We start from the raw sequence: 25,954 nt of genomic DNA on the forward strand, positions 1-25,954 counted from the left end.
TTCAGTTTTAAAACTGAGAATATTATTAATTTTATTTTTTATTTTTAAAGTTTTATTTTTATTTTTTTTGAGTTTTATACATCAATGTTCTGTCATCATACTCCTTTATAGACACAAAATTTTCAATTTTACACAAAAAATAATTCAATTTTTTTAATTTTTTCAAAAAAACATATAGTTTTTTTTTTGCACATATTTTTTTTTTGTTTTTTTAATTTGAAAGTTAATATTTAAAAATTTTGAAAATCAAAAATGTCAAATATTTATTTTTTTATAAATAAATAATAAATAATTATTGTTTGAAGACAATTTCAATTATTAAAAAATTAATAAGGATAAGGGTTTAAAATTTAAAAAAATTTAGTTAAAATTTAATGAAGTATAAATCTATAAATTAATATTTGTGTGTAATGTTTTTTTTTTTTTGGCTCAGCAAATCCCTCCATCCAAACAGAGTGCTAGAGAAACTGGGGGAAAGCGAGAGAATATCTAGGGTGAGAAGAGGAGAGAGAAAGAGAGGGGGGACGGGAGACCTTGGAGTTTCAGTTCACCTTGGAGTTTCCGACTTCCTCTGTTTCTCAACCGCTCAGGTATGTGTATATTCATTCCTAAACTTTCATCCCCGTAATTTAATCTCATATTTTCTTCATTTTGTTCAGATCTTTTCAGAGACCACACATATATGTATGTATTTAAGTTTATAGATATGTGTGTTTATGCTTACTTGGTGTAATTGTGTTTGTGTTGACCAATTGTTGGAAATTTGGTTATTTGATCGTCATGGTCTAACTTTTAATATGAGTTTTGGGATGTTTTAAGCATAATTTTTGTCAACTTATGCAAGATTGGTTTTTTTGAATAAATGGGTGTTGATATTACCCAGATGGGTATGCATTAGTAATGTCAACTTGGGTTTACTTGGATTGCAGGAACTTCTTCCAGTCACTGTGATTAGTTCATCAAGCTGTGCTCAAGTGCTTTTTTACAGAGCTATCATGAGCCTTGGTGGCCCTTCCGTGGGTTCTGGTTTGTTTGTTTGTTTCTGTTCCTCTCTGCGCTGCATAATTTGATAAAATCACCTTTTATGTTGGTTGCCAAGGAGAAACACTGAATAGAAAAGAATTGAGAATTTGAATGTTGGTTCTTGTTAGTTGTTGTTCTAGTTCGCTAAATTGAATATCTTGGCTAAACATATTGCTAATTGTACGATTTTTATTTGATTCTTGCTTCCATCAATTCACCCCGAGATACAAATCAATTGCTTGGTGCATTGAACCGAATTGTCGTGAATCATACTATTTTGATAACAATGGTTAAAAATGAATTCAGCTTTAGTTTTCTGGCTCATTGGCATGTTCCCCACATAAAGGATTGGGATCAACTATAACTTCTGGTTTTGTTTTAGCAAATTGTTTTCAATTCCATTTCAGATGAGAAAAGTGCTAGAAGGGCATTTGAGTTTGGGAGGACCCATGTGGTCAGGCCCAAAGGCAGACACCAGGCCACTATAGTCTGGTTGCACGGCCTCGGCGATAATGGTGCCAGGTAATATTTATAATTTCTGCCACATGTGGTCCAGATGAAAGTTAATTTTATTCTATCTAGTATTTTATGTGTAATTAAGGTTTTTTGTTTTCATTTTGGGCCTTTCACATTTATTGCTATTTCAGGCTTGATTGGTTGCTATGTAAAAGAGGAGGCAAGATAATGGAGTGTCCTAATTTTATATTATTTGGGTGTATTTATATTTCAAATGAAAAGTAATGTTCAAGCTTTAGTTGCTTGAATTTCAGTGTCTAGCGAAGCTGAATGTTGTTTAGCAACCAACATTTCTTTTTGTCCTTTGAAGCTATAAGCACGTGAAACCATTCGTGAGATTTCTACATGCAATTTTATTATCCTGTGCTCAATTTTGCTCTGATATGAGTTTATTGATTATTGAAAATTTGAAATCCTTATTAATTTCTTATAAAAAGCATATTTGGTCAAACTATTCATGTTTTATAATTAATGGATTATTTGGTTCAATGTTTAGAATTTACTTCTATGAAATCTGTTTTTTGAAAGTCAGAAAATTTTATGTCAATAAATTTTTCATGACCGTTTTATGTTGTTAGGCATGTAATAATTTTAAGATCATAGTTAAAGTTTGTTTGATTTTCTGTTTTTGAAAACATTGAGTCAAAAGAACACTCTTTCCCCAAACTATGGAATGATGTGTTTTTGTTCCTTTTCAGCTTTTCTATAAAAAAAAAGTACCAAAAAGATTAAAAGCATTATGTTCTCAGAATTATTCATTGTTCTTGCAAAACATTTCTTTATCTAAGAGAGGATTGATCATTATTCATTGTACTTGTGAGGGTCTACTCAAGTGATAAGTCGCACAGGTTCTATCCAGGTGGTCTTAGGTTCGAGTCTTGGGGGTGGTTTGGGATATTCTAAATAAGTGCACTTTTTATTTTTTATAAAAAAATGTGTAAAAAAGTAGAGAGAAGATATTGATTGATGTGACTCAAAAAAGATAAAAAGTATGTACTCATTTGGGATGCCAAACCACCCCTTGATGTCTTGCTTCGACTGATATGTGAGGCTAGTAGGTGGTCACTCATATCTCGAGTTTGCGCTCTTGAGGTGGGTCCAAAGGGCTCCTCCCTAGGATCGATTCTTGGTTACCTAAAAACGAAACTTTTTTAAGGGGCTAGATTTTATTCTTAATTTTTTTAAGGAGGACAAAATAAGATAGATAGTCTTTGTGGTGATTTAGAATCATATTTTAATCTTATATAGAGAAAATTTAGCCATGAGTGCATTTCATTGGTGTATACCACTATGAATTATATAAATGTTCAACGATTGGGGCTTAGGATTCTCTCTCTTCCCTTAGACTCCGGGTCGCATAAAAACAGAACGTCCATATAATAAAGAAAATACTATGCAAACTTACAAATTTCTCAAACTAGTTTTACTCGTAGACTCAGGCTTCGTTTGGGAACAGGCTATTTTAGTAACTTTTTGTTTTTTTGGCTAAAATATGAGGTAAAAAAATTAGTATGTTTGGAATAATTTTTTGGTTTTTTACGAAAAGATGTGCAAAAAGTAGAGAGAAAAGGAAATCTTTGACGTTTTGGTGTAAGTTATAGGTTTTTTTGATTTTTTTAGTAACTTTTTAACTTTTAGGCTAAAAGTGTTGCATGCCAAATGAGGCCTAAGTGCACAAACACAGACATGTAGCACAACACAAACACTAACACAACGATTTAAAAAAAATATAAGACATGATATTCCTAGGACAAGTTAAAAATTTATATTTTTATAAATTTAATATGTCAAATATATATTCGAAGGTAATGAAAAAACAAGAACATAACATAACACTAATTAAAATTTTAAAAAATATCATATTCTCATTCCTTAAATATCAAAATATCATTAATGTAACAACTTCATTGTAAAAAATGCACAACAATTATAGAAAATTGAAATACACGAATGAATCATCTTATAAATATTTCAAAACAAAGAGTGTACAAATTGCTTTCTGAAAAATGTAGAACATTGTTACTACGAAGAAATTCATTATATAGATCGTGTTGGGAGGGTTCAAGAAGTGTTGCCAAATGTTTGAGAAGTGTTTGATACTATGAATTTAAATCTTTAATTCAGACACGTTGAAAAAGTGTTGTGTTTGGCACGGATATCTGACCCGACACACCTCCTTCAGTAAAGCTTTGGTCTTTGAAATATGATTCACTAAAATAACATGACATAAGCAACTCAACTGCCACATCTACAAGGAAGAATAGTTTTGTGAGATTTGTGTCTTTATATAGCATTCTTCTATAATAAATCTTTAGATTGTTGGTAAGGAATATGTGGCTGACTGCAACACTGTGTTTTATGGACTATTTGGAGAGTAGATAATGGGAGGCTGTTTGATGATTATGAACAATCTTTGTATTAGTCTGAAAGGATCTCTCTCTCTCTCTCTCTCTATATATATATATGTATATATTTTTTTTGTAGATGAGAGAGGATTGTCCTTTTTAAGTTTCTTCTTTTATACATGCCTCTAGACGCATAGCTTTTTGGCTTTGGCTTTTGATTGTACAAGGTTCTACCCATTAACTACTACTAAAGCTTTAGATGGGGGACTGCCTACACATTTGAATAGCAAATATGTCCATCCAGTGCTACTTTGTATTTCTAGTTTTCATTATTTTTTTCATCCAGTAAGGAAAATGGGTCATAATTCTTTTATTGAATGTGCTATTGTGATTTTGATGTGCAATAGATTCTATTCACCAGTTGTGTAGTCCAATAGAATTTTGAGTATGCTTTAGAAATTTGAATCTGTTTATTGTGTTTTATGTGGTACAAAATCTGAGTCAACTGTGTTTTTCTTAGCATGTAGGTGAGTAATTATTTATTGATTTTTTTTAAAACATTGTTATATAAAATGATGGCATTCCAAGACTTCAGTATATCTCCACTCACCCACCCATGCACACACAAAGGGTAAGTTAATGGTCCCATTTGTATTCTTTTGATATTTATTTGATGTCTTTCTAATAAGCATTGAAGTTGTGTTTAGTTCCCAATGAATTGGTTTTATTTTAATGGATGTCAATTTTTTGAGATATTGCAATTGTAACTCCAATCCTCATTTAGTGCTTTGGTTATTTTTGCCAGCTGGTCCCAACTCCTGGAGACGCTCCCTCTTCCAAATGTATGATACCTTGAGATCTTTTGCACATATGTTGACACTTACATCAGCACTTTTTTCCTTGAAAATCCATGATGAGAAAATTGAATGTCCTTTTCATCTATAAAATCTCAATATATGCTTAGGTTAAATATATGTGGTGCTGTGCAGATTAAATGGATTTGCCCAACTGCTCCTTCTCAACCAATATCTTTGTTTGGTGGTTTTCCTTCTACTGCTTGTAAGTTGGCATGTTTTGAGAAACATTTTTTTTCCCCTTTGGCTAAGAAGCATAGATACGGACATGGACACACGACGCGACATGGACACTCCAACACATCAATTTTCAAAAGCTGTAGGACATGACACATGGGGGACAAACAAAATATATGATTTTATATATTATATATATATTAATATTTCATTCAAAGATAATAGAAAACGCTCCTAATGTTTAAAGGAGAGATTAATAGGTACAAGTCTATATAATTTTTCTTTTACCATTTTATCCTCAATTATTTTGTTTAAACTTATAATGTGTTTCATGTGTGTCTAAACAATGAACATGTATATCCCCCAAGCATCCAAAGTGTGCCTTAGCTTGGTTTTTTTTTTATTATTTATTTATATAAATAATATGGCACATTTGGATGTGTGTTCGGCAGATGTCAGGAAGTGTCCGATGAGTGTCAGTCTCGGATATGGACATGACCCGACACGATATATATCTTCTTAGAAGTGTTTGTGCTTCTTAGCCCTTTGGATTAAATATCACCATTCCAGTCTTGACTGCTTCCATAGTTATAAGTGATTGAATTATGGTGAAAGGGTCAAGAAATATATTTGATTTTGAATTTTTACAGAAAAATTATGGAAAAAGGAAAAATAATTACTGAAATAGGAACATACTGTCGTCCTGTTTATTTTCTTTCAACAAAAGGTTTTATTTTGTAGTGTACAGTTATATTGTTATGAACATGATACTCATGGTTGGAACCAAAATTAGGGTTTGACGTAAACGACCTTTCGGAAAATGCTCACGATGATTTAGAGGGTTTGGAAGCAACAGCAGCACATGTTGCAAGTCTGTTATCCACAGAGCCCACTGACAGTAAGTTTTCTCTTGCAGCACTTTTGCATATGGTTATCCCTTTGTGACAAGTTGCAATTTTCAGACATGGAGATACTAAGCCTAGGCTGGATTGCTAGGATTCATGGAAAAGTACAATAGTCCCTTCAACTCCATCCTGTTAAAAGATTCTGTAACTTCATTATATTTAGGTTTGTGGATGGAGTATAAGAGTTGAATTGGTGCATTTCTTCATGGTACAATGGATCTTGGACAATTAGATCTAGTTGATTCTTTAGTTTGGTCTAGTATAAAGTTCATTATTATCTTGAGAAAATTCTGTGCTGCACAACTCCCTTGAACATCCTTTTATTTCTCTCTCCATTTTCTTTCCAGTTTTCACCTTTTCAATAAGCCTCACCTCTTTTTATTATTATTATTTTTGGTGTTTCTTTTTTTTTTTTTGTTTTTTTTTTTGATTGATCATACATTGTTATTAAATTGCAAATTGAATCATGAAATGTTTTTCTAAAACAGTGGACCTCGAATCGTCTTAAATTGTGAATCGTAAGTTTCACTTTATTTATTATAGTATATAGTTTTATATATGTATGTACGTATAAAAATGCATGCATAGTGTCAAAAATGAAATAAACATTAATATAAACTAAATTGTATATATGTGTATACAAATAATTAAAATTATTAAAAATATATTTCTTGATAGAGATCGTTTCATGCATTATGTAAACAAAAACAAAAACAAAAACAAAAACAGAATTAAATAGCCTAGAGTTGCAAATTGAATAGCACAATTCACTCAATTTAGCGTGATTCAAATCGTTGTGGTTGAAACTTGTAACGAATGGCATGAATCCAATTGTGAATCACATGATTCTAACAACCGTACTTTCAGTATTGCTGTAATTTCTGTATCAATGCAGTATGCATCAGTTTTTAAGATCGGCAGTGTCTATCTCCAAGTTATGTGGATTATGTTATTCTATCCTTAAGCTTGAACATGTTCCTGCTGTTGGTACTGTCCCTATGTTGTGTGTGTTTTGGTACTTTTCTTGAATTTCCAGCATAAAAGTGATGTTTGGAATCCCATGGAGAGGATTTTATTCCATCATGTATAACATGGGCTTCTGTAAATTCCATTTTTCTTTTAAATGCATTTGAAATGAGCTTTTAATATTTTGTACAGTATCATGCCCAGGATTTCATGCAATGACACTGTTTCATTTGTTTTATATGTGATTTGTGGTTCTCAAACCATTCATTAAATTATGTTTGTTCTAAAGGACTCATTTCTTTTAGTGCCTTGAGGACACAGTAGAATTGTTTAATACTGTTCCCTGAGCATTCCATTAATAGTTAATGTTTGTTTGAGAGAAGAACAAAATTAGGGAATGATAAGACTATCACTCCCTTTTATGTTAATAATAAGAAACGTACAAGGGAAGCCTTAAGGCAACACATAAGGAAACTACAACTAATGACAGCTAGATAGAATAAAAATACATAAAAACAAGATATTATGCTAAGAGTTACTTGTGATATAAACTGATTTCTGGTATATTGAAAAATAAACATCACTTCAAAATCATTTCATTTTGTTATTCTCTGTTACAGTTAAGCTTGCAGTTGGAGGTTTTAGTATGGGTGCAGCAACAGCCCTCTATTCTGCAACTTGCTTTGCTCTTGGGAAGTATGAGAATGGCAGCCCATACCCAGCCAATTTAAGTGCCGCTGTTGGACTAAGTGGCTGGCTTCCATGTGCAAAGTTTGACTTTTACAATATGCTCTTTCTCATCCTTTATGCCTTAATATCTTGTTGCAATTTATCTCATGCATTAATTACAATTTGACATTTTTTTTTCCCCAGGAACTTGAGTAGTAGGATAGAAGGGAAAGATGAAGCTACAAGACGGGCTGCATCCTTGCCTATTATGGTTTGTCATGGTAGAGGTAATCACATTTCTCTCTCATATCCTATTAATGTAGGATTTACATGTTTTAGCAGGTGTACGTTTTATTTAGGCCTCGTTTGGGGTTGCCTTGTTTAGTGATATTTTGGCTTTTTTAGAAGCTAAAAAAACTAATGTGTTTGGAAAGTTGCAATGATTAGTTGCTTTTTTGTGAGTGAAAAAATTGATTTGACATTTAACTTTTTTAGCTAATAACAAACTAGTTTTTTGGCTTTTTTTTGTAATTCCCAAACTAGGCCTCAATTTTTTTAGGCCAGCTAGTTTAGCAATTTATTGGAGTTCACTTAATTGCTGTACAAGTCACCATTGAGTCTAAAATTGGAGCTTGGTAGTTCAAAGAGAAAGACTTGTTATGCTATATTAGGAAAACATTATGCCTTTTATTTTATTTTTTTGGTTACCTAGATGATGGGGCTGAATATTTCCTACCCAGTTGTCCTGATCTCTTTCACTCTTTTCTCTCGCACGGACACAAACACAGACACAGACATGGATACAGACACAGGCATGAGACATGACACAGATATGACACGGATACGCCGACATGTCAATTTTCAAAAAATGCAAGACACGACACGTATGAAATATATATTTATTAATTATATGTCCTACACATGAATATATCATTCAAAGATAATAATAATAATAAAAAATACAATATAACACTTATTTTATAAAGGGCTAATTACACAAAAAAAAACCTAAGGTTTCTCGTCTTTTTCATTTTAAACCTCAGATTTTTAATTTTGACAAATTAAACCCCATTCTGCCACCTATGTTTCAATCTGGCCCCTCCCTCTATTTCCGTCATATTAAACTAACGGAAATCTAGGCAAAATTTCAGATTCAAACCCACATGTTCAAGCACTTGTATGTCCCTCGTCGTAACTTTGTTTCGCCTCATTTTTGCGTTGTTGGATTCGCCTCAAGGCCTAATTTTCATTCCACCTCTCATGCACCTTGTTCTACCTCTTTTAGTATGCCGTCAGAGCTCCAAAAGTTGACTAAAAATAAAATTTTTCTCTTTGGGCTAAATTTTTAGATTTGAACTCACATGTTCAAGAACTTGTATCTCCCTTGTTGCAACTCCAATTTTTTCACCTCATTTTCACTTGATTGGATTCACTTCATGGCCTAGTTTTCATTTCATCCCTCATATGCCTTGTTTCACCTCTTTTTACTTGCCGTCAGAGCTCCGAAACTTGGTCAAAAATAAGATTTGTCTCCCTTTGGGCAAAATTTTCAGATTCAAACACACATATTCAAGCACTTGTATCTCTCTCGTTGTAACTCCGTTTCATCTCATTTTTATGTCATTGGATTCATCTTATGACATAGTTTTCATTCCATCCCTCATATACCTGTTCCACCTCTTTTTGCGTGCTGTTGAAGCTCCGAAAGTTGGCCGAAAATAAGATTTTTCTCCCCTTTTTTTTCCTCCCCCTCTATCTTCTATCTCCATGCTTCTTCCTTCCTCCTTCCTTTCCACAATTATTCTCTCCTTTCCTTTTCTTTCATAGCCTTTTCCCCACCCTTACGTTTCTTTCCCTTCTTGTAAGTCATATACCTCCGTACTCGATGGCAGCGCCACCATCGGAGGTTCGGTGGCCACCATGAGCTTGGTGGAAGGCCCATGAAGGAAGAGGAAAAGAGAGAATAATTGTGGAAAGGAAGGAGAAAGGAAGAAGCATGGAGATAGGAGATAGGAGATAGAGGAAGAAAGAAAAAAAAGAGAGAGAAATCTTTTTTTTGGTCAATTTTTAGAGCTTTGACGGCACGCAAGAAAAGGTGAAACAAGGCGTACGAGGGGTGGAATGAAAATTAGGCCATGAAGTGAATCCAATGACGTGAAAATGAGGCAAAATGGAGTTACGATGAGGGAGATACAAGTTCTTGAATATGTGAGTTTGAATCTAAAAATTTTGCCCAAAGAGAGAAAAAATTTATTTTTAGCCAACTTGCGGAGCTCCGACGGCATGCAAAAAGAGGTGGAACAATGCATATGAGGATTGGAATGAAAACTAGGCCGTGAGGTGAATCCAACGATGCAAAAATGAGGCGAAACGGAGTTATGACGAGGGAGATAAAAGTGCTTGAATATGTGGGTTTGAATTTGAAATTCTGTCTAGATTTCCGTTATAATATGACAGAGATGGACAGAGGGACCAGATTGAAACATGGGTGGAAGGATGGGGTTTAATTTGTCAAAATTGAAAACCTGGGGTTTAAAATGAAAAAGGCGCGAAACTCTGGGTTTTTTTTTGTGTAATTAACTTATTATAAATTTACATTATTTTTCTTTTGAAACACGGGTGGAAGGATGGAGTGTAATTTGTCGAAATTGAAAACTTGGAATTTAAAATGAAAAAGACACGAAACTCTGGGGTTTTTTGTGTAATTAACCCTTTTCTAAATTTATATTTATTTTATTTTATTATATTGTATCCTAAGTTATTTTGTTTAAACTTATAATTAGTTTCATGTGAGTTTAATCAATGGACACATGTATTTAAGAAATGGACTCGTGTGTCTATCAAGTGTTCAAAGAGTGTTTGGGTCTAAATTGTTTTTTAAGAAAATAAGATACGTTTTGATGAGTGTCGGACATGTGTCAGGAAGTATCTAATGAGTGTTGGTGTCCGACACGGACATGCCACATTTTTAGAAGTGTCCGTACTTCTCAACTTATACAATGGTCCTAGCTTTCTTTGTTGATTAGTTTGACTTGGCAGGCTTCTTGGGTTGAAGGACTCATATTTGGATGTCTATTGCCTTGCATCTTGCCCCTTTTCGAGTTTCAGTATATCAAAATCCCATAATTTCAACGGTATTCTTGTATTTGACAATAAATGTTGGTGATAATAATCATTGGGATATATGGTTCCTCCTTTTTTTTCACATCAGTTCAAGCAATTGCAATATTGCCTCTGCACCTACCCCATCTCGCCCATCGCTTGAGATCATACTTATCTTTCTGGGAATTTGAACTCCCAGCCTCTTGATGCATAGCTATTGATGTCTTCTCGGCTAAATGTCAGTCTGTTCGTTTGGGCTTTTTCTTTCCTTTTTTTATAAACCTTTCCAGAAACTATGATACATCAGATTGAAGGCTTTCATCTGTAATGTTGAATCCCCAGCAACAACCCCCTTGTATCAATGTGTTTATTTTCTGTTTTCCATTATTTCAAATCCAGATTCCTATCAAGTCAAGATAAATAAAACAAAATTTGTGTCAAGTTTGCCAGTAGATATCTATTAGTATGGGTATGCCTGTTGAGAATGAATTGTGCAGCTATGGCTTCTTGTAGTTTCTTTGTTACCAGAACCCTTTTTAGTCTCCTCGACAGTCGACGCTCTCATGTTGTGGATCAAGCATGTGTGTGCGTGCGCTTGAAAGTGTTGAACAATTCATTCTGGCTCAAAACTAGCCAACTTAAGTTCTGCCTGAGAAGCAAGGTGGCCAAGGATAGGACTGGCTTTACGGAACTTGATACTGATTCAATAAGCTTATCGACAAACCAAGTAGACCAGTACACAGGCTTGCTTGTCTTAATTTTCCCATAGTACAGGGCATCATGTTTTTGCTTTCATCATGGCTGCAGATTTTACATGCATAATCATCTTATCAAGTTTACTGAAATTAGTCCTGCTGTTTCGAGCCAATAGAAGACAGGAGAATCTACTTGGGCATCATTTCGAAAATTCTTTAGTATGCCTTAATAAAAACCAGTGATTCTGATTTACTTGAAATTATATTAGGGCTTGCATATCCATAAATGATCACAGCCTGTGGAGATTGTAGGTTTTCTTTTCCTCAAATTTAAGTTCCTTACACTTTGCACTACACTCTACTCCGGTGCATATCGAAATGGAATATTGGATTAGTATATGCCAGAGTTGTGTCTCTCAAGATTATGAACTTTGCATAGACAGACAAGTTGGTTTGACACTCAGGGTTGGTTTGGCAATTGTTTTTTAAGTATTTTTTATTTTAGGATAAAGTTGTTGCAGAAAAAGCTGATACATTTGGTAAATGCTAAAAAAGTGTTTTTTTTTTTTTTAATGGGAAAGTTGAATGGATCCTTAGTTGAAAACAAAACAGATCAATGTCTCAGATTTATTGCCATAATGTTTGGGTACGGGAAATAGTTGGAAAAAAATTCCCGAAGAAATTGGAATAACTCAAAAGAGAGTTGCACCTATTAGTTAGATGAACAAGTTGATTTCTCCAGTCAACGATCTCGTTTTATGAGTGAATAGTGGTGAATAATTGCCATAATGTTTAGATGTTTTCCTAGAGCTCCACCACCTATTAGTTAGATGAAAAGTTGATTTCTCCAGTCAACGATCTCATGAGTGAATAGTGGTGAATAATTGTTATAATGTGTAGATGTTTTCCTAGAGCTCCACCAAGCTTTGGCAATGGTTTCTTGGCTATTAATATTCTAGGCCGAGCCGAGGCCATACAGTATTAATTTTGGTACAATCTGTTGCAGGTGATGACGTGGTTCGTTTTAAATTTGGTGAAAAATCCTCACAAGCCTTGAGTTCAGCTGGATTTCAAGACGTGACATTCAAAGCCTACAATGGGTGTGTAATTTCATATTTTCCCTGAATGAAACTCTAGTTCTTCGATTCGTTAAAATTTTGTAGGAACTTACGATAGTTACCTGCAAACTTCACAGGCTTGGCCATTACACAATTCCTGAGGAGATGGATGAGTTATGTTCTTGGCTAACTTCGAAGCTGGGTCTCGAAGGGCATTGAGAAATTGTCAGAACGTCTAGCCTTTGGATAATTATTGGAAAGGGGACAACTATCTGGATGTGAGAGATACATGGTACATTGACATTTCACTAATTTTTTTTAATGCTTTTCATGTTTGGTTTGTTGGCATCTCTATAGACCTTTGGAGTCTATGAATGTTTATGATCTCTTCCATTAAGATGCACTTCTAGTATTCAATCTGAAAGCAAATTGCTTAAATTAGCATTTTCATGTGCTACATCAATGAGTATTTGGAAGTTACTCGTTTGCTTCAAATTATTTCCATGGACCCATAGTGGGCATTCTTGTTTGTAGCAGGCACCCAATAGCAGGAAGAAAATCCCAATTGTTGAACTGTGAATTCTCTTTGCTTTTCTGGTTTGGTCCACGACGGGTGTTTGCTTTTTGATCAAGGCAGTTCCATTAGCCAAATTGCTTAGCTCTTGGGTGGGGTATTGCCTTCTAGGGTGCACTAGGCTTTCTCCTAGAACATTTTGATCTTCTATGGCAACCTCATTGGAAGCTCAACTTTTTTGCACATCCAGCTCCGTTTTGGTAAAAAATATTTTTCCAAAGTGTTTTTAGTTTATATTTCATTTTCAAATTTTTACCTAAATTTATGATCCAAACACATGCTTATTGGATTTATGCCCGTGACACATCTGTGCGGTGGAAGGATTGTGCAGATATGTTGCAGCTCCAATCACCTTTCATGGCTGCATATAACTCCCAACAGTAATAGTAATAGTAATATCGCATTCTTCTCTGAAGCTATAGGTAGGACAGTAATGGAGGCTTTCAGTGTTTGGATGGAAATCCTGTTTTATGCACCCCCATTTCCTCCCTCTTAAACTCATTTTTCACACAACAAATTGCAAGCAGTTACTGTCATGCTGAACAACTTCGACAAAAACAACTGCACTTATTTCTTAACATAGACGAACATGCTCATCCAAAAAAAACACTCAAAGCTTGTTTGGAGTGTTGCTATTATTAGCCTTCAAATTTTCCTTTCTTTCCACCTTTCTTGGACCCTAGTTAAATATTTTGATATTTCTTTTGAAGACCCATCTTAATTCCAACTTTAACTCTCATCCCTAACCCTAGTCACCATCTAAATTCTCTTGATGCTCTCTCCTCCCTCCACACCACCACGACCTCTTACAACCCTCTCCCACCACAACCCTTCGCCTTCCCCTTGTTCCCTATTGCTCTCTCTGACACAACTCTCTCTCTCTCTCTCTCAAGGGGTGGCGGGAGTAGCGGTGCCCAGAGGTGGTGGCGGCGGCTAGGATGGTATAGAATGAGTTTGAGAGTTTGAAAAGTTAAAGGTATATTTAGAATTAAAAATTTAAGTAAAAATAAAATTGTAAAAAAAAAAAATTATTAAAAGAAGAGGCCTAAAGAAAAAAAAGTGGAGACAAATGGCAAAAATCAGCCCACATGTGCCAATTCTCATATTTAGAGAAGTCTTGAACTGGCGACTTTGAAGCTTGGAGATTTGTTAGAAAATTTAACAAGTTGAGATGGCATTTCCAATTTGCTCAGAGTCCAAAACAGAAAATTTATACAAAATAAATTACAACCCCATTTCCTTCTGTTTCCATATTCTTCACTTCCAATTTCCACTTAAATTAAATACAGAGAAATGCAAAAAAAAAGTCTAAATAAAAAAAACTACAGCAAAGCAAGCAAACATCATGCACACAATCAATGACATGATGATTCCCAACTTTGCTATGAAAATGGAGAGCGGGTATTCGTCTTAAGGCTGCCTTTCATGACAAAATATAGATCAGTGAAGGAAGAATTTACCCTCTTCCACAGTGCTAAAAGATCAATTTCAAGCAGGCAGCTTACTGTCACCATCGGGCCTCTCTTTAATAAAAGCAACATCCGAGCCACGAGCAGGCGGTGACAGCAGGAGCTTATCTTGATTTGCATCATCACTTTCTGTTGACTCACGGGTGGTGGTTGACAAAGACTCTGTCCCATCTTCTTCTGGATGTGAAGGCAAAAATACAAAATTAGAGGCCGAGTTGATCAGTCCTAAGGATAGGAAATTCACAAAAAAAGAAAAAAAAAACAACACAAACCTGCACAAGCATGGTACTCAGGCAGCTGTTTAACAGTAGTTACTTGAAGGCTTTCAGGAAGCAGACAACTGCATACAGAACCTAATATTTGAACGAAAAGGAGTATTTTAGAATTCTTTTTATGTTCAATGAATTGCAAGCACATGTAAATGATGATATTGGCATAAGAAATTAGATTTTAATTGACTAACAATGATCTAATCTAATCCACTTCATGGTTGTGGAATGTAATAAATTGGAAATTTTGGGTCAGAGTTAGATACGCGGGATCTTAATCCATTTTGAGGAAAATTAAACAGCTCAAATATACTGTTAATCAAACTACCACAGATTTCACCAAGAAATGTTCTGCTAGACATGAAAATGTTTCCGAGACTCAAACAATTCCTACTTGTATCCCCAAAATAAAAGATGTTAGTAGTCGAAGAGATAAGTTTCTCTTCTTTCGGCTGTAGTTTGTAAGTCCTCTTATTTTATTTTTAATTGAGCTACATTTTAGGCCTGTCTCCAGACTAGACGAACCTATAAATTTTAAAAATTAGACAGAAAAAATTTGAAAAACTTCAAAACAGATAAAAATAAGCCAAAAATGTTCCATGAAAATAAGTGTTTTTATTTATTTATTTTTATTTTTAAAGATTATGAGAAATATTTATATTATCAAACAAACCACTAGCTAGAAAGTCACAAAATCTAATAACCAAACCACCAAGCCCACTAAGCTAAGAAGCACGGACACTACTAAGAAGGTGACGTATTTGTGTCGTGTCGTGTCCGTGTCGGACACCGACACTCTTAGGACACGTGTCCGACACTCTTCAAAACTTGTTCTATTTTTTAAATTTTTTTAAAGACCCAGACACTCTTTGGACACTTGGAGGACACACGTGTCAAATCGCTTAAACACACGCGCCTATCGATTAAACACATGTAAAACTAATTACAAGTTTGAACAAAACAACTTAAGATACAACAATAAAACAAAAATCATATAAATTTATAGAAATTAGTGTCATATTGCATTTTTTATTATCATTAAATGACATATTCATATATATAACATATAATAAATATATAAAATTATATCTTTGCGTTTGGTAGAGTTTTAGAATTATAATTTGAGAATAGAATTGTATTTTGAGTTTGTGAGTTTTGAAATTATGATTTGAGTGAAAAATTTGTTTGGTTATGAGTTTTAAAAAGAGTTTGAATTGAGTGATGTGACATATAATATTGAAAAGTGAGTGTTTTGAAAAGTGGGTGTGAAATTAATTTTCTAAAATTATAACTAAACAACACACTCAAACTAAGGGGTAGAATTAAACTTCAAAAGATCTACCAAACGGAGCAATATATTTCTTGCGTGTCCCCCACGTGTCGTGTCTTGCATTTTTTGAAAATTAACGTCTCGTTGTGTCCGTATCATCTCTGTGTTGTGTCACGTGTCCGTGTCCATACTTCTTAGCCACTAAGCCAAGCCCAACAACCACTAACGTGCAACCCCCACTAATGGAGGAAAAATAAACCACCACAAAGGGTATCAAATTCTTCTCCATAAGAGTTGAACCAGAGACCACACACCACAAAAGGTGCTACACAATCACTAGGTCAAAAGCCATGGGGTAATTTTCATTACTAATGGCAACCAAATACCCCAGAACAACTAAATCTACATTTTGTTTCGAACAACAAACCTCTTACATTAAAAAAAAAAAAAAAAAAAGAAAAGAAAAAGAAAAAAAAGTAAAAGAGCCCTAGAAAGCTAAAGGCACACAGATTAAAGGCAACAAAAAGCTGAAAGGCATATTCCTAACGATGAATTGAAAAAGTGAAGTCACAACCATATAGCCTAATCCATGATATTGTTAATAGAGTAATGCTATACAAACAACCAAATATAATAAACTTTTCCTATTCATTGATATGGCCGCCTATCATAATATTATTAAAGAGAGTCCTATTTCAAATTCCAAAGTTTAGTTATTGTGTGTCACATCAATTAGATTTTTGCGTGCACTTGTGTAAGATTTGTTAATTTAATCCATTAAATAATATTTAGTACTTAGCATTTTCCATGTTATTGTATGTCAAATCAATTAGATTTTATTTTTTTATTTTTTGTGTAAGATTTGTTAATTTCATCCATTAAATAATGTTTAATACTTGGCATTTTCCATGTTAATAATACATGAAACAAGAGATTGAACATGAAGTACACGAGAAGCATTAGTTAGCTGGCAAAACTCAACATACCTAGCCGGGCAAGCCGGTTCACCCACCCAGGGATATGTTTGCTTGTGAGTCTCCATGCAATGTCATTTGTAAAATGGTTGCAATTCTTGGAGATGAGGTGATAGGTATTCCCATGGTACTCAGAAGCCACACTCTCAATAAATGTCCGAAATTCATAGGGAGGCATACTTGTATGACCCAGTGGGATGGAACATCTAAAGATAAAACCAGGGCAGCTTTTCGGCTCCACTTCAAACACTCCACTAACTGGGAAGTCATGGGCGCCAAATCCATATTCCATTCCATGGACTGAAAAAAAATAGTTTGCTATATGTTAGAAGGAAATAAGTGTCAGACATGAATGTAATGATTCTTTCAGATTAAATTGCTAGGGCAGCTTAACTAATTAAGAAAAGGAAAAAAGTATTCTCTCTCACAGTAGCAGCTATCTAGAAAAGACAACTCTGTAAATGTGTGCATTGAACAAGATCAGAACTATTAAAAAAATATTAATGTTGTAAGAGGTGAAGCACAACAATCTTTATGTTCTTCGTGTTCATTGCAAACAAACATACAGAAAAGGAGAAGAAAAACAACAGAAAAATGTGCCATTAAGTTGTTAGAATCACGTATTTCCTGACACTGCAATTCTCATTTTTAATGATGCTTCTTTGAAGAACATGTCCTAGAATACTATGTAATTTTCCATTAGATGACATACAATATACAAAACACAGTTACATTTTCCGCTTCTTTTTTTTTTTTTTTTTCTTTTTTTCTTTTCATATGAATGTCAAATGATATCTTTCCCAAATGTATTACTAAGGCCTCGTTTGGGAACAGGCTAATTTAGTAACTTTTTGACTATTTACCTAAAATATGAGTTAAAAAAAATTAGTATATTTGGGATGACTTTTTGGCTTTTACGAAAAGATGTGCAAAAAGTAGAGAGAAAAGAGAATCTTTGACTTTTTGGTATGGGTTGTTAGCTTTTTGGCTTTTTTAGTAACTTTTTGACTTTTTGGCTAAACTGATCGCTTCCCAATCGAGGCCTAAATCATAATTGTAGGAAAGCAGGCTCCTAGTTGTGCTATTGTTCACAAAACGATTTGCTTCAGCCAAAAGATAAGTGTGCAGTGAAGGAAGATATAAAGCATCAAATTTTGAATATATTGGCATTCAAAGAAGGCATGTTACCTGTCAAATATCTGGCTTCCTTCTCCTATAGGTATGTATACTGTGGAAAGTACATGGGCAGCTCTAAAAGAGAAAGCTCCTACTGTAATCTGGTCCCATTTATTGTGGTTGCCCAAATGAATTCCTCGGCATTCATTTATCCCGTGGTTAGCAATGAAAGATTGATTATCACCACAGGACACATTAGTGGCCAAATAAATTATTAAGAAACTATCAACTGTTTATGTAGAACACGAGTGTTATTATCATTTGCTGTCTGGCTGTAGATTACCTATCGTTTTCAACTATGAAGCATGGGTGCGGGTATGATATGGGTATGTCAATACGGAAAATTCTTAAAAAAGTAAGGTACGGGTATGGCTAAGGTATGTCAATTTTTTTTTTTTAAATTTATTTTTAAAGTAATAGCTAAACATCCAGCATATAAATCAAAATTTTAATATCAAAACTAAAAAGAGAACAACTTATCTAAAAAGTTATATAATGCCTTCTTTTTCTTTTTTGATTGACTAAAACAAGATTCAAAAGAAAACAAAACCATGACTCATGAATAAAGGGTGTTGGAAATAAATTATTTGATGATTTTCGAAATTGAAAGAAGAATAATAAAGGCTACAACAAATTCTAACAGCTGCATTAAAAAAAAAAAAAAGAAAAAAAAGAAAAAAAAGAAAAAAAAAACCTCAGCCGTACCCACGACGTACCCAAATGTATTTTCCGTACCCGGTACACGTACCCGCACCCAGTAAGTACTTGGTACTTGTACGGCACCATTTTTGGAGTACCCATACTTCATAGGTTTTCAAGTTATGAGGAGATGCAAGAATTCCATCTCCATTCTTTTTTGGTAATAAAATGGATTTAAAAAAAAAAAATAATCCTCTCTCCTGAGATTAAAATGTTTCATGGGATAGCAATAAATTCAAAGGCTCTTTGAAGAAGTGTTCGTTTTTTTTTTTATAGGTAATTTGAAGAATAGTTTTTGCAGCCTTAGTTATCACCTTTGGCTTCAACACAAGCTACTAACTCTTGAGAACAATTGCAAAGATGACAATTCAATGATATGTACTATTGGCTGACATGTTAAAGCAAGATTTGCCAGGCTTAAAGGCTGCAAAAGATACCAAGGTAGCAAAGCAAATCTGAGAGAATTAGGGACCGCCATTAAAGCAAGTTTGCAAATGGGATGTGCAAGGGTGGGATAGAATATTGGTAGTGTAGTGCCTTTGTGAAGGAAGATTGTCTTGTTAACCCTAAGGGGTTGGCCAATTCCTAAAGACTTCGAGTCACCACCTCAAGGCCACTAGAGGTTTGCCCAGTTGTTAACTTTAGGGCTCCAGAATTAGTTGAGGTGCGCGCTGGCTAGCCCAGACACCCAGTTATCAAAAAAAAAAAGAAAAAGAAAGGGAAGATTGTGTTGTACTTTGTTTTGTGAAAAAGATTGATGGGATTTGCTCCTGGAAACTTATGTATCAAGGAAAAGGGCTTCGCCTTTTGAATTTTTTTAAAATAAAATTTTACCTTCCCTACGGAATTTGTTTTAATAATTTTTTAATTTATTATTTTAATAAAATTCTTGTTATCAATCATCATACATAGAACATTTGATAAGCCCTTGGATCATCCAGATTACAAACACCTTCAATGCACAAAGTAAATTGACAAAAATCTCACAAATTCTATCTTTTCCATTTTTCCAGATATCCTCCAGTTCTACGCCTAATTATAAATAATAAAAAAATGTTCCATTTCAAATCTTGCTCTAGAAACAGCATGAAATTATGGCAGACAAAAAACCCTATAATCAAAAGCCAAGAGAATATTAAACAACAAAACAAAAACCAACTCCCATCCAATAAATAAATCAAAATTCAAGATCTACATACCCAGAAATTGAAATGCGTGGATCAGGAATTCTGGGTAACACCATGTTTAAATCTACACTCTACAATCAAATCCCTGACATTTTTCTGAGTAAATTATTTATTTATTTTTCTGGCTACATAACAGAACAAAAAGTAAACCAAAAGGAGCTCCATTTTTCTGATAATAATCATCTCAAAAAAAAAAAAAAAACAAAAACAAAAACAAAATTTCCAAAACTAAACAAAACCCAATTCACATTCTCAAATCTGAATATATATATACACGCATATATGGGATCAAATCAGGATTAGGAATAAGAAATTTTATCACCTTCAATACCAGAATGGAAGATTCCCAAACCGAACCAAACGGTGTATTGGTTGGCAGGTGTGAGGTCGTAGACATTCAACACAACTGGGGTCTCGTAAATGGTGTTCCCACCACCACGACGTTCGGAGTTTGAGTTCGAGGCGCTCTCTGCCCCCATTTGAAATTTCTTTTGATTTTAATCAGAAAATGTAGCAGAAAAAAAAAAAACAAAAAAAACCTGAGAATCCCACTATAAGAATTTTCTTTCTCACTCCATTTTCTCAGGAAACAAAAACAAACAACGAGCCTCTGAGATCGGTTTCTGACCCCCTCCCCTCTCCGTCTCTCTCTCCTCCAGCAAGAGGGAAAAAACTAGACCTTTTTTCTGAAACATAAAAGGAAGAAAAGGGCAAAAGTGGAACATCAAAAATGCCTTTCCGTTTTGGTCATGCATACAATAATATTTAATTTGACAAATTGATAATTATTTTTGTCCAGGTTACATTATTGGGGCTGACTCACTGCGACCTCTATTTTAGAAGTTTGGCATTCATTTTTGGGTAAATTAACAATAGTTTTAATAATTAGACTTAATTTTTATTAAAAATAAATTTTATTAAAATTATCGTTAAAAATATTTTTTTTATATATATCGTTAAAAATTGACAATTAATTATTATTTTTTTTGTCACGATTTTTATCAATTGTTACTAAAATATACAATTAATAATATTTTTCTGTAACAAAATTTTCAAACTGTTACTGAAAGTTGAAAATTAGTGATTTTTTTTGTGACGATTTTTTTAAACTTTCACTAAAACTTTTAATTAGTAACATTTTTTGTGATAATTTTCAATATGTCGCTAAAAATTAACAATTATTGACGTTTTTTAGAAGTGTTTGACGAAAAACGTCATTAATTATTATAGGACTTATTGGACAATAAGTTCACCTATTAAGATCTACAAGTAAATCCCCCTTTGATTTTTTTAGGGGCTAATTGGTAAAACGTTTGAACTTATGAGTAGAGATATAAGAAAAAAAAAAGAAGAAAAAATTGACTAAGCAGATTGAATCGGTTTGTTTTTTTTAATAAGAATTGGTGTGTGTGATTTTTTAATTTGATTTTTTTTTTCGATTTTTGGTTCAGTATCGGTTTAAGCATCTTATGCACCGAATTAAATCGAAACTGACCATTTCAAATATATTTGTTGGCTTTTTGGCTTTCGAAGGTTATTATTGTAATTGTGAGCATGCCAGCAAGGATCAACCAGCCCTTACAGAATATTAATTGCCAACCAATTATTAGACGATTGTGTTTTAGTTCTTTCAGCCTCAATGAAGAGGACTTTTATTAGTGGCTTTGTTTAGGAGAATTAAGCAAATAATGATTAAATGAAGGATAATTGTAACATTTCATTAACTAAATTGGAAGACTTACAACGATCCAAATTAGCCTCGTAGAGGTTTACAACAACAAATTACTTGAAATTACTCCTATGAACGAAGTGCAGTGCAGGAATTTGAAGTACAGAAATGTAAAGAACAGGAAATGTAAAAACTGGAAAGAAAATAAAGTAGATAAAACTGGTTTTTTGAATCTGAGTCTAGGGGATCTTTCTGGGGTCTTCTCTACTACTTATACTTCTCAATGACAACCGTCGAAATGCATTTCTAACCGTCGAATCATTCCTCTATGATCGCTGATCATGCTGCCTTACAGTTAGCTCCACTATGCCATATCTGCAGTTAGGCTTCCCTCCTGATTTTGAATTTAAATATGAGTAATCATTGGAACTACGTCATTTTGCATATCTTTATTGATCCAGTGCTATGCAGATCCACAATAACCAATACTAACTACCACGTGCGTGATTATGATTGAAGATTTGAATTGTCTTCCCGTATTACCCTCATCCTGCTACGTGTCGAACTGTGCTTGGCTTATACAAAATATGTAGCCAACATTATCCCCCGCACTAATATACCCAATACTTGGTGATATTAGTGGATCAAGGTATTTTTCTCACGTCTTAGAACGTGCATAGGCTTTGCATTTTTTAGAAATGCAACCGTCATTAGTCAATGAAACATTTGCATTAAATTCTCTTCTAATCCTTGAACATCCTCACTATCTCAGTATTCGAAAAGACTGATATATCTTTTATGGCCAAGCCAATCTTCTCTTACATTGATCAAGCATACGAAGAGTTATTTGATGATGCTGTTCGTCCTTGAAAGAACCTTCATGCATTGATTAGCCACCTTTATCCACCTCTATTTATACAAGTTATGGAAGCTTTCGCAAATCATCGGCCTTCGAACCAAGAACCTACTGCTTATGATTCTTTGGAACACAAATTTACAATCATGGATATTGGAAGCTCTTCTTCTGCAACAAAGCCTTCCGCATGGGATGAAGCTGCTGCTTTTTCTTCTTCTACGACCTTTGGTTGGGGAACTTGGCCTACCCTTACTCAACCTTAGACGAGGGAACGCATTCATCACCGATTCCCAAAATTCGATGACCTTTTTGAAATCCCTCATTCCAAACACAGTTCCGTAGTATATCCATATGTTCCTATTGACCGTATACGCAGTCTTGAAGACAATCTGCTTTCATCATGGTATACTTCTACCTTGCCATCTCGGATGGTTCGAAGTGTCCAACGTCCTGATGAAGCTTTAGGGATCAGTCCTACGCTTTTAGCCAAAAAAGTAAAACTTTATACCTCCGATTGGCTAGAATGTGTGGCCAGACCTGAATTCCTAGATTCGATCAAGGAACCTCCGACTGCTCCTCCTCTGCCTTCCAATCCAAATTGGATTGATGAATTGAGACTCACTCTCTCTGAGGGCCAATACTTCACCCCCTACCAGGCCCCAGTGCCTCAAACTCTTTATCAGCAGTTTAGGGCTTAGACTTTACTTGCTGTTTTCTCCCATTTAACTTTTGAAGTCCTTCGAGATGACATTCCCTACAAAAACTTTCTATGGGCTTGTGACATTATGTCTCGAAGTCATCTTCTCAACCCTGGGGCCCAAATAGAGTTTTATACCTTTTTAGACCAACTTCCTCTCCTGCTCAACTGGCACTTCCAGGCTTCCATTACCAGTGGAGTTATGGATAAAGCCTTCTCTGCTCGAATTCAGGTTCAATATGAGGCAGAGAACCTCCTTGATGAATATGAGGCCTTCAGGAGCCAGGATTCTGAGCGTGGGGAGGATGCTGCAATGAACGAAGTGCATGAAGAAGAGGAGATGGATGCCACAGACAAAACCCTAAAACAGATAGAATTTAAAGTGAAGGTCCAACAACTCTCTTTTCAATTAAGGGCTTGATAAACCAAACATGGACAAAATAGAGGATAGGGTAGGCAAAGAGTATTCATTTATTGAATTTTGTTGGACTAAATTCCATGACCTTGTAGCTTTGTCCATTCCATATTACTACGAAATCGAAAATGTAATCAAATGAATCTCAGTGTAAACAGCACTTATCAATAAAACTGGGCTTTCTCAATTTCATTTGTCAGATTCTGATTTATCACTCCAATTGTAGACTTAACTGTATGGTTGATGTGCTTTAACTCCATCCCAGCTCAAACCCTTCCAAAGTGTGAAGTCTTCCTTTTAAGAAAACAATCATCGTCTCACAAACCGACCCTAGGCCTAACATAATTCTTCAACTATCAGCTTCGAATTAAACAACTTTGCCCTTCGAAACTTGATTTGATTATATTCAATTCCCCAACATGTGGTTAATACAATCAAGTAATTTCAAAACAACTAATTTTGTTTTAGACAAACAGTTTACATTTTCCAAAATATGGAAACTTCTTTTAAGGACTGCACTGTTTTATTCTAAAAAAGTGATTTCTTCTGTATATTATCAAACCAACTATTGGTTTGAAACGTAGAACAAACAATTTCTAACCTTAAGGTATTTCAAATTTCGCTTTGAAGGATTTTACTCTCACTAGCAAACCTAAAAACAGGTCCTTAATCCTTCTGAAGTAAACAAACACTTGAATATTCTTGCATCCTTAGGTATGGAATGTGCTTCGAAGTCGACTTCCTGCCTTTGAAGCCGTTTGTTATCTGATTTTGACGCCAAAATTTGACTTCGAAGCCAAATATTTTATTTCGAAGCTGACATCAGTAGTTGAGATATGTTTCCCTCCATAACAATCAATATTGAAGGAAACTTTTCGCATCCGTACATGTAGTACTTCTTTATGAATTCCACGATTGGGTATATTTTTAGACACAAAGGTTTAAAAACCCTTTTTATTTCATGCTTTGAATTCACTCGTTTGCCTAACACACAAACCCTTCATCTCTACTGACCCTCTCTTCCTCGCTGCTTGTTACGAATGAAGTTCTCTTCTTTGAAAGTACCAACTGGCGAATGTATAAGCCCAACAATGGCTTTGAAAAGATGTATTGAGGAAGAGATTGCTAAATTTAAAGCTGATGGATCGAGTGCCATAGACGGACGCCTCTTTGTCCCTCGCCATAGAGACAAACAAGAATATGTCCTAGGTCCTATCTTTCGAGAGGTTCCCGCCCAACTTCCAACTTTGTACCCTCGTTTGGAGGACCACTTTCTTCTCTATGAAGGGGGGCTTGACTGGGGAAATTGGAGATTGAACCGACCTCATTGTTGCTGGCCAACATTGAGGGTAGAGTGTGAGGAGTTGTATGATAGGGTTGTGCCTGCAAGAGAATAGGACCTACAAGAGCTCTGCATTCTCGATGCCCTTCGTCTTTCCAGGTTTATCATTCCTGAAGACTCTTTTTTGATTCCTGCCTCTCTTTGCTTCTGGAATATGGCCTTTAACTTTTTTCAGTTTCGTTGTGGTATGATGGTTTCCACTATTCTTGATAACTGCCATCTCTTAGGGCTTTCACCACTCGGTACCCCCTTTACACCCAGCTATCTAGACCTTTCAGTTAAATTTTCTCTTCCACCTTTGAATTCTTCCTTCAGTGACTTCGTAAAGGCTGAAAATAAAAAGGTGGGCCCTGTGAGTAATCGAGAACTCTTCTCCTTTATTTTATATTGGTTGTGTAAATTTCTCTTTTGTACATCATTTCAACGAATCATGCCTGAATTTGCCCCACTCGCAAAGGCCCTTGTTTTGAAGAAGCGAATAGCCTTGGCCCCTTATCTTTTAGGCCATGTTTATAGAGCCTGCTCCCAATTTTGTGAGAAATCTCTTGATATCAACCAAGGAGGTCCCCTCTGGGTGTTCCAACTCTAGCTTTTTGCTTACTTTACTGATTTGCATCCTAAGTGCTTGAAATTGTTAGTTCAAGACCCTAGCACTTATGGAGAAAAGTATGCTAGAATTGCCCTTTATCCCGCTTATTTCGCCTACTATCTTACCTTTTTCCACCAGCTCCCTATTTCTCCAGCTGCCACATTCTTTTCCCTTTCGATGCCAACAAAGGACCAATTTGGCTAAGGACATTCTTGGCTGATAGACAGTGTTCCATCCCATCGCACAAAGACATGTGGGCTTTTATTTTGTTGCCAAGGGAACTTTTTGTTGGTACTTTAAACCCTCGAGCTTATAAGTGCATATTTGAGGTATACTGCCCTTCCCAGTTTGCCAGGCAATTTGGGTTTACCCAAGGAATTTCCATTCCACTCTGCAGTCTTTCGAATGTCCATCTCACAGCTAGAGATCTGAGAGTACCTAAATCTAAACTAGAGGAG

General features: G+C 34.8%; 2 protein-coding genes across 3 annotated transcripts; one reads left to right on the plus strand and one right to left on the minus strand.

Moving 5' to 3' along the window:
- Positions 1–403: 403 nt before the first annotated feature.
- Positions 404–12,805, plus strand: LOC114300145 (uncharacterized). Its single transcript, XM_028245029.2, has 10 exons — positions 404–590; positions 930–1,026; positions 1,431–1,545; positions 4,690–4,726; positions 4,874–4,943; positions 5,709–5,813; positions 7,407–7,557; positions 7,660–7,742; positions 12,259–12,352; positions 12,448–12,805. The coding sequence occupies exons 1-10, from the start codon at positions 411–413 to the stop codon at positions 12,527–12,529; spliced, it is 1,014 nt and encodes a 337-aa protein (XP_028100830.2). The 5' UTR covers positions 404–410; the 3' UTR covers positions 12,530–12,805.
- A 1,224-nt stretch (positions 12,806–14,029) lies between these two features.
- Positions 14,030–20,683, minus strand: LOC114300146 (deSI-like protein At4g17486). Of its 2 annotated transcripts, none has more exons than XM_028245031.2 (4): positions 20,251–20,683; positions 16,879–17,166; positions 14,626–14,706; positions 14,030–14,530 (listed from the first exon to the last, which is right to left on the minus strand). In XM_028245031.2, exons 1-4 carry the CDS (start codon positions 20,405–20,407, stop codon positions 14,373–14,375), a joined length of 684 nt encoding a protein of 227 aa, XP_028100832.1. In that variant the 5' UTR covers positions 20,408–20,683; the 3' UTR covers positions 14,030–14,372. The 2 variants fall into 2 exon arrangements, with proteins under 2 accessions (XP_028100832.1, XP_028100834.1); XM_028245033.2 differs by having other exon boundaries at positions 14,030–14,527; positions 20,251–20,668.
- Between the last annotated feature and the right edge of the window lie 5,271 nt (positions 20,684–25,954).

This window comes from Camellia sinensis, chromosome 13 (genome assembly GCF_055761805.1).
Source record: "Camellia sinensis isolate YWXY chromosome 13, ASM5576180v1, whole genome shotgun sequence".
Taxonomy (NCBI): domain Eukaryota; kingdom Viridiplantae; phylum Streptophyta; class Magnoliopsida; order Ericales; family Theaceae; genus Camellia; species Camellia sinensis.

Excerpts from the sequence above, each read along its gene's own strand:
- LOC114300145 (XM_028245029.2), top strand. The coding sequence starts at position 411 with ATGTTTTTTTTTTTTTGGCTCAGCAAATCCCTCCATCCAAACAGAGTG. Across the intron at positions 591-929 it reads TCTGTTTCTCAACCGCTCAG|GAACTTCTTCCAGTCACTGT; the intron begins GTATGTGTATAT and ends CTTGGATTGCAG. Across the intron at positions 5,814-7,406 it reads ATCCACAGAGCCCACTGACA|TTAAGCTTGCAGTTGGAGGT; the intron begins GTAAGTTTTCTC and ends TCTCTGTTACAG.
- LOC114300146 (XM_028245031.2), bottom strand. The coding sequence starts at position 20,407 with ATGGGGGCAGAGAGCGCCTCGAACTCAAACTCCGAACGTCGTGGTGGT. Across the intron at positions 17,167-20,250 it reads CTTCCATTCTGGTATTGAAG|TCCATGGAATGGAATATGGA; the intron begins GTGATAAAATTT and ends ATTTTTTTTCAG. Across the intron at positions 14,531-14,625 it reads TGAGTACCATGCTTGTGCAG|AAGAAGATGGGACAGAGTCT; the intron begins GTTTGTGTTGTT and ends CTTCACATCCAG.